The sequence below is a fragment of the Euleptes europaea genome, chromosome 9 (genome assembly GCF_029931775.1).
Source record: "Euleptes europaea isolate rEulEur1 chromosome 9, rEulEur1.hap1, whole genome shotgun sequence".
Classification (NCBI taxonomy): Eukaryota; Metazoa; Chordata; class Lepidosauria; order Squamata; family Sphaerodactylidae; genus Euleptes; species Euleptes europaea.
In genome coordinates, this window is record NC_079320.1 from 3,078,968 (window position 1) to 3,087,841 (window position 8,874).

An 8,874-nucleotide genomic window follows, 5' to 3' on the forward strand; every position below is an offset into this window, starting at 1 on the left:
CGGACGTTCTTCGAACAGGATGGAACGCACGGACGTTCTTCGAACGTTCCAGCCAGGATCGAACGCACGGACGTTCTTCGAACAGGATGGAACGCACGGACGTTCTTCGAACGTTCCAGCCAGGATCGAACACACGAACGTTCTTCGAACGTTCTTCGAACGTTCGAAGAACGTCCGCGCGTTCGATCCCGGCTGAATCCTGGCTGGAACAGGGAAGAAAGGAGGCTCCAGCGACCGGGCGCTTTGGCCCCAAGGGGCGCAAACGAAGCGTCGGGGCCGGATGAGAAGCGTCGGGTGGGCGAGCAAGGCAGAGCCCAGGAGCCCAGGCAGCCAGCCGGCCGGCCCGCCCGTCCCCTGCCCCGCTCAGGGCTCGCCCTGGCGCTCCCAAGGGACCGGGTCGCTCTCCTCCCCGGCGGCCGCGCTCCTCCGCTCCTTCCAGAAGTGCTCCACGTCGGGGAGCGCTTTCTCCGCCGCCGCCGCCGCCTCCCGCGGCGGGTCCGGCCCGGCCCCGGCCCCGGCGGGTCCCCGCTCCCGTCTCCCGCAGCGCAGTCCTGTCCAGACGCCGCTCAGCCCCTCGCGGAGCTCCTCCGAGGAGGCCACCAGGACCCCGGGGCTGACGGCGCCGTTGAGGAAGACCAGCCCTTCGGCCAGGAAGCCCAGGGCGGGCGGCGGCGGGGGGCCGTGCCGCTCCCACAGCCACGCCACCCAGGCGGGCAGCCACATGGCCTGGAAGAGGAGGCTGAGGGCCAGGAGCAGGCGGGTGGCCGTCCGGGCGCGGGGGGCGGGCTCCCTCGCCGCCTGCAGGCGCAGCGCTCGCCCGTAGCACGCCCAGGTGAAGCCCGACGGCGCCAGGTAGGCCGCCAGGGGGTAGACCTTGCCGAAGACGTCCATGAAGGCGGCGGCGTCGGGGGGGCTCCGGAAGACGCAGTGGAGGCGCCGGCTCGGGGGGGCGCCCTCCAGGCGGCTGAAGAGGAAGAGGGGCAGCGGCAGGAGCAGCGCCGCCAGCCACAGCGCCGCCAGCAGCCCCGCCAGGCGCCGGCCGCCCCAGCCCCGGCTGCGGGGGGGCGCCCGCAGGTGGTGGCAGTGGGCCTGCCCCACCGCCGCCCAGCTCAGGCTCTTGGCCACCGGGCAGCCGTGCAGCAGCCACTCCGTTGCCCGGCAGAGGAAGCCCCCCAGGGGCCAGGCGCCCCGCCACGAGGCGGCCAGACGCGCCGGGAGGCAGCAGAGCGCCAGCAGCAGGTCGGCGGCGCACAGGTTGAGCAGCAGCAGGCGGCTGGCCGGGGGGGCCTGGCCGCGCCGCGCCCCGCGCGCCAGCAGCGCCCCCAGGAGCAGGTTGCCGGCCAGGCCCGCCAAGCCCACCCCGGCCAGGAGCGAGGGGAGCACCACGCCGGCCGCCCCGCCCCCGGCCGCCCGCCACCACCGGGGAGCCGCCGCCACCACGGCCCGGGAGCTGTTCATGGTGCGCAGAGGCCGGCCGGGTGGCACCGAGTGGAGGGGGGGCGGCGGGAGGGGCCTGCTTTTCAACCCGCCTGCCGGGGGGGGGGAGGGAAGGACGGGCCGGGGGGCGGGGAGACGAGAAAGCCGGCCTCACCTGCTCCGGTGGAAGCAACTCCCCGCTCTTCAGCCGGCTCTTCTCCCAGCCGAGCCCCCGCGCGGCTGCAAGGCTTCCTTCCTTCCACTCCCGGGGGGAAAGCTGGCCGGGAGGAAGCGCTGGCGGGAGAAACTGGCGGCTCGCTGACCCTGGACTGGGGAGCCCAGAAACGCGCTGGAGGGCTGGGGCAGGCCCCCACCCCTTGGCGCCACCCCCGGCAGCCCACCGCCACCGAAATGGAAAGGGGACACCCACCGCCTCCCCTCTCCCTTTGATTGCGAGAGGCAGAGGCAGAGTCGGGAGAGAGGAAGGAAGGAAGGAAGGAAGGAAGGAAGGAAGGAAGGAAGGAAGGAAGGAAGGAAGGAAGGAAGGAAGGAAGGAAGGAAGGAAGGAAGGAAGGAAGGAAGGAAGGAAGAAAGAAAGAAAGAAAGAAAGAAAGAAAGAAAGAAAGAAAGAAAGAAAGAAAGAAAGAAAGAAAGAAAGATATTCTTTGGTTTATTGCTGGAAGGAAGGAAGGCTTAGAACAGCACTTCCAACACTCTCCTATGAAGGAAGGAAGGAAGGAAGGAAGGAAGGAAGGAAGGAAGGAAGGAAGGAAGGAAGGAAGGAAGGAAGGAAGATATTTGGTTTATTGAAGTCAAGGGCGCTCCCCTGGCAGAAAAGGCGAATGGTGAGAGCTGTTCACCAAACATGGTGCTGAAATTCAAACAATCTCTATTGGAATTCCGGCATTAGTTCTCCCACCCATGAATATCTGTGCTGCCGTCCTACTTTGTAGTTGATGCCAGAGCCTTTCATCTGCTTTGATAATAGCAGCGATTGGGGGAGCAAAGCTGAGGCAGGAGGAAGGGAGAGACCTGCTTTTCTGCTGCCATTTAGCAGTCAATGGGGAAAATTCAACATCCATTGTATTATTAATACCTTTAAAAAAAACCTCTCCAGCTGTCTTGGTAAAACTCACTAATCTGGTATTGTAATCATCTATATGTCTAGAAGGCTTGAACTTAACTCACATGAGTAATCAACTCAATTTATTAAAGGGCCACGGGGAAGGTGATGCAATTATTTTCCACAAAGTCCACACACACACAAACACGCAGCAATATGTTATCGGTTCTCCTAGGCTGACTAGTGTGTTGAACTTTGCAATAGCCTCAATCAGTTCTTCAGTGGTTATTTTCTTTATCAGATTTTGTAGCGTGCACACACACACACAGTGAGAGAGGGGAGGAAAGGAGAGAGAGGAACCCCTAAGCAGAAGGGACAGGCCTTCAAAAATAGCTCCAATATTGGATAGCTTGTTGAGGACAGGCTGCAGTATGTGAAATCGGCAAAAGGAACCATTTTATCTGAGGTCACTTATGCACCTCAGACTTAAATCAGTTTCAGCTTCTGAAAGGGCTTTTAATGGATCAGACCAAAGGCCCATCTAACCCAGCATCCTATTTCCAACAGAGGTCCCCTTTATCCTTGTAGGAAGCTCATAAATTGATCGTCAAGGTAGCAGCACTTTCCTGCTACCCCACCACAGTAAATATTCAGAGGTTCACTGCCACTGATTATGGAGGTTTCATTTAATGACCATGCCTAATCGCCATTGACCAATCTTTCCTCATTCATGAATTTTAATCCCTTTTTAAAGAAAATTTAGAGAGTAGCTATCCCCTTATCCTACAGCGGCGAATGCTGCAAATGAATGACTTGTCATGAAGCAATATATTTTTGGCTCTCCTGTCTTCTGCCACTGGGTTAGCCCATGATCCAGTTTTATGAGAGAAGGAGAAAAATTCTCTTTTTCCATCTTCTTCCATAACAAGCATAACTTTAATAAAAGGCTATCTTGTCCCCTAAGACAATGTAACAAAAGAGTCCCAGGTGAAGCCTTTCCAAAATAATTCTGTGTTGCAAATACAAAGCCTAGATTTGCAGTTTAGTATCCATTGGTCACCACAAAAATTTGAGTGTCTGAAATGTGGACATCTAGCTTTTGGCATGTATCTCTCCATCCCTCCCCCCCCCCCCCCACACACACACAGTCTCTGACTTGCAGCGGGGCAGTGCCAGAGGCAGCCAGAAACAAATCTATACTTTGCAGAATGCAAACTATATTTATTCATGGTGTAGTGGTTAACTGACTGACTCTAATCTGGACTTCCAGGTTCGATCCCCCACTCCTCCATATGAAGCCTGCTGGGTGATCTTGGGTGAGTTCTCTCAGAACTCTCTCAGCTTACATAGAGGCAGGCAATGGCAAACCACCTCCAAACGTCTTTTGCCTTGAAAACCCTACAGGGCTGCCATAAGTCAGCTGTGACTTGACAGCAAAATCACATACATAACCATTGTTTTTAATAAGTCATGTACTATTTTGTTATCAACCTCTTTTGCAATCTTTAGAGGGAAGTCCTAAGGAAGTCCTGGATTCCAGACAACTGGCGTACCAGGAACTTAACCCTGGGCCCTGCCACATGCAAGGAATGTGCTCTATCACCTTTGACCCAACGTTCTTTTCCAAAGGCAGGAAATCAAAGGGGCAGATAGTTGGAATGGAGACTCTCAAATACTTGTAATGACTTCACACCTTTGCTTAAAGATCTGTAGTAGGAGTAGAAACTAAGGTAATCTAGATACATTTCCATGCTGCCAACCTGCCAAACAGAGATAGTACAGCTGAGTTATTAAAGGGAGGAACAATTCACCTATGATGTGTTTTGCCCCCTTTGCCCCCTCCCCCCACTGGTTAATATGCCAACATACAGCATTAAACTGGCCCCTGGTAACCTCCTCTTGATTGCCTGTCATCTTTCTTAATCAAACTGTTTAATTGAAACATGAGAGCTCAGGATGGTAGGAGAAAGGGGGGTCTGGAAATAAAACACACCAGCTTGTCCACTCCCCCTCCCTTTCTTGTGTGATTCACATCTTCCCATCTCCAATTAAGTCCCTTCATACAGCAAGCGGACTGACAACGAACTAACAGAGGAGATGATCGCTGTGAATCTTTGCCATGTGGGGGAGCTGGTCAAGAAAACATGGCAAGGAAAATGACCAGCTGCTGCACCTGATTGCACTTCTGGAGAGAGGCCCTTGACTATAAAAGGCTGTGGTCCAATCAGCTGAAGAGTCTTAAAGACAGAGGTAGGGGTGGTTTTATCTGGGGAGGGACTTCAGAGCCAGGCACATTTTTAAGTTGGGGAGGGGAGGGGGAGATGTGACTGTGTGTAGAGCAGGGGTCCCCAACCTATTTGAACCTGTGGCCACATTGGGAATTATGACACAGCATGGTGTGTGCAGCAACAAAATGGCTGCTGCAGGAGGCAGGAAGAGGAAGAGGAGGAAGAAGAAGAAGAAAAAGAAGAGGAGGAGGAGAAAGAAGAGGAAGAGGAGGTGGAGTAGTAGTAGTAGTAGTTTTTTATATGCTGACTTTCTCTACCACTTAAGGAAGAATCAAACCAGCTTACAATCACCTTCCCTTCTCCTCCCCACACCCTGTGAGGTAGATGGGGCTGAGAGAACTCTAAGAACTGTGACTAGCCCAAGTTCACCCAGCAGGCTTCATCTGGAGGAGTGGGGAAATCAACCCAGTTCACAAGATTAGCATCTGCCACTCATGTGGAGGAGTGGGGAATCAAACCCGGTTCTCCAGATCAGACTCCACCGCTCCCAACCACCGCTGTTAACCATTACACCACACTGATTTTGTGGATCACAAAATGATCGCCACAGCTTAATTTCAGTAACACAGTGCAGATCCTAGTGCTGTGGTGGCAGCTGCCGCAAAAGCAATATTTTAAAGAATCTGCACGCAGCCAATTAAATCTCCCGTAGTCAATCAGAAGCCTTGCTGGGCAAAAGCCCTACCTGGCCCCACCCATTCCCTAAAAATACTTGGTGGGCACCAGAAAAGGTTTGGTGGGCACCATGGCGTCTACAGAGACCATGTTGGGGACCCCTGGTGTAGAGGGATTAGATTCTCTCTAAGTCAGCGACCCTCCAAGTGGTGCTTTTTATATATTTATAAAAAGAGCCAGGATCGCTTGGGAGGGGGGCGGTGGGGGGGCAGGCAGCATGCCCCCCCTGTCCCATGCGATCCTGGCCCCGGACAGGGCCAGGCTCGCATTCCCCGCCACCCCCACTTCCGGGCACAGTCAAGCTGCCGCTTTCTTCTCCCCCCCCCCCCATGCAGACCAGGTCTACTCATTGGTTTCTATGTGCATAGAAACCAATGGGTAGACCTGGTCTTCTGGGGGGGGGGGTCTCAGTCAGGAGGCCAGGTCTACTGCCATGCAAACTAATGGGTAGACCTGGCCTCCATGGGGGGGAAACCCATCTCCATCCAGAGGCCAGGTCTACCCATTGGTTTGCATGACAGTAGACCTGGCCTCCCGACTGAAACGACCCATGGAGGCCAAGTCTACCCATTGGTTTCTATAGAAACCAATGGGTAGACCTGGCCTCCGTGACGGGGGAAGCTTCCCAATGGGGACTCCCCCCACCCCCACGGAGGCCACCCATCTTCAAAGCCCCCCCCTTCCCTGGACTGCCCGCTGCCCAGCTGTTGGCACTTTGCGATAAATAAGTGGGGTTTGGGTTGCAGTTTGGGCACTTGGTCTCTAAAAGGTTCGCCATCACTGTTTTAGAGGCACCTAGTTGACCACTGAGTGAACAGACTGCTGGACTTGATGGGCTGATCCAGCGGGGTTTTTCTTATGTTCTTATGTTAGGAGCAACAAGAAGGCCTGACCTTTGCCTACATTTAGATGGAGATCATCAACGAAAGCCAGCAGAGCTGTCTGCATCCCACAGTTCCATCTGAAACCAGATTGAAAAGGGTCTACAGCAGATGAGTTATCCAAGAAGACCTGGATTTGGTCTGCTATTGCTCTCTCAGTCATTTTGCCTATGAAGGGCAGATTAGAGATAGGATGATAATTGGCTAGGGATGGTGTTTTTTAGTAGTGGGTGGATAACTGCCTCTTTGAGTGCTCAAGGAAAGGTGCCCTAAGTTAGTGACTGGTTTATCATAGATACTAAGGATTTGTTGATGTGGTCTTAATACGATTTTAAACGCCAGGATGGGCAAGGATCCGGGGCACAAGTCATGACCTTCACCGATCCCAGGAGTTGTTCAATATCCATCATGGAAGCTGGGTCAAAGTGGTCCATAAATAGAACAGGCAGTGTATTCGAGAGTCCTTCTGGTGGACCCATGTTACAGTCATGTGACAATGTAGTAAAAGCAAGGTGATATGTACAGTAAACTTTGCAATATGCTTTTATGCAGGGATGTTTTCCTGTGCACCCCCCACCCCCCGACTGCTTCGGGGCTTCCTTTTGATTATGCATGCCTTATCTGTCCTCTCTCAGGCAATTTTGCCTGTGTTTTCCAGATGCTGTTTTAGCCAGAATCTGGAAAATGCAAGCAAAACATGCGGGGAGAGCAAGGAGACCTTTGAGGGGCGGAAAAGGCATTCATAATTAAAAGGAAGCCCCGAAGCAGTTGACGGGGGTGACCGTGGGTAAACATCCCTGGTCCCTGCATAAAAGGACATAGACTACAATCCTATTCTCTTATAATACCAATGCCCTCAGGGTCCCCAATATTTTTGAGCCTTAGGGAATTCTGTCACAGGGTGGTGGGTGCGACTACAAAATGGCTGCTCCATGGCTTTAAGCCTGAAAGGAGAAAAGACAAGCACAATGTGAATATTTTTACCTGACCCGAATTTAAACCAGCCAGGGAGGGAGGGGGTTAAGTGAAGAAACAGCACAGGGGAGAAATGAACCCTCCCTCACCCTTGTAAGGAAATTGTGATCAATTCTGGGCCCCTGTCGTGAGCAGCAGGGATCTAGATACTGAACAGACACAGATCCCGGCTGAGTTGGTAACAGAGGCAGAGGTGGGGCCCTCTGTCTCCTCTGAAGTTGGCAGTTTGCCTCCATCGGAGTCAGAAGTTCCCACTCCTCTCATGATTGATGATGAGGAGAGTCAGCCAGCAAGGATAGAAGATTCATCCCCACGGATAGATAGGCTTAGGGAAAGATTACGCAAAGACTTAGCTACCGGTTGCAAGCAGGCATGGGAGTATAGACGGACACAAAGCCCTGAATACTGAGAGGGGCCATGCTAGGTAATTGATGGGGCTATTGAGCACACTACCGGAGAGTCATATAATCCCAGGCTGTTGAAAGGTTTCTCCGTGGAAGCAACAATTCAGTTTCCGGACTGCTTTGCATCCACTTCGGTTCCTGACCCTCTCTCCGACTGGCTTGAATTTCTGGCACTCTGACCCTCGGCTTGATTAACAACTCTTCTTCTGGACACCTTTGGACTCCTGCTTTGATCTCCACTAACTCAACCTTGGACTGCATGACTACCCAGCCTCCTAGCCCCGCCCGGGACCTGACAGCCCCCCCCTGCTGCTTATTAGAGCCATATTACACATTGGAAGTTACAGTCATTAAATTCTAGCATATTGTGTAATGTGGTGCTGCAGAGACCCAGGCCTATGGTTTGGTCCCCTCCACAGCCATCACCTGGTGGTTATTCTTGCCACAAAATTGACCTCAGGAGCTTATTTGTCAGACTGATGATAAACTCTACCCTGCCTTTTACCCCCCCCCCCCAATCAACAGTATAATTCCCACTCCCTGTGTAGGCTGAATAGGCACCTCTGAAAAATATAAATGCCTCTAATAAAAAGCCATGTGCAAGACCTGCCTTCCATCATGTTAATGGTGCAACGCACCCCATTGTAGGATGTCTGACTCTGACAGGCAAATTCTGAGATTCAATCAAGTTCTTTGATCACAGTTATTGGGAAGCTGCTGAGGCCTCATAAACAGTCATTTGCAATGAAGAAGACGGAAGGGAGAGGCAGGGAATCCTTTTCAGACCACAGAAATCATTTTATTAACAGGTTGAAATCTGACATCCTAATATGCAGGTTGGTTTACCTTGAAAGAGAGATAAACAGCAAGAGAGAGAAAGCCAGTCATGCTTGGAAACAGAAAGAGATGTGCCTTCAGACCGGGCTCACGAGAACATCTGGCGATGATACCTGGGAGACAGAGAAGAGATGGGTGAGAATTTCATTAGCCTAGCTGTAGGGTGTTTTAAAAAAATCTTCAAACTTTTGAGCAGCACAAAACTTTTGGTTTGCTAGAGGGGTAGAGCTGCAGTACTGCAGTCAAAGCACTGCTCACGACCCAAGTTTGATCTTGACGGAAGTCGGTTTCAGGTAGCCGGTCGAGGGTGACTCAGCCTTCCATCCTTCTGAGGT

The 8,874-nt window shown here is 52.9% G+C and overlaps 1 protein-coding gene across 1 annotated transcript; it reads right to left on the reverse strand.

The window, feature by feature from the left end:
- Positions 1–363: 363 nt before the first annotated feature.
- Positions 364–1,458, reverse strand: LOC130482884 (G-protein coupled receptor 151 protein-like). Its single transcript, XM_056855761.1, has one exon. The coding sequence runs from the start codon at positions 1,456–1,458 to the stop codon at positions 364–366; it is 1,095 nt and encodes a 364-aa protein (XP_056711739.1).
- Positions 1,459–8,874: the final 7,416 nt, after the last annotated feature.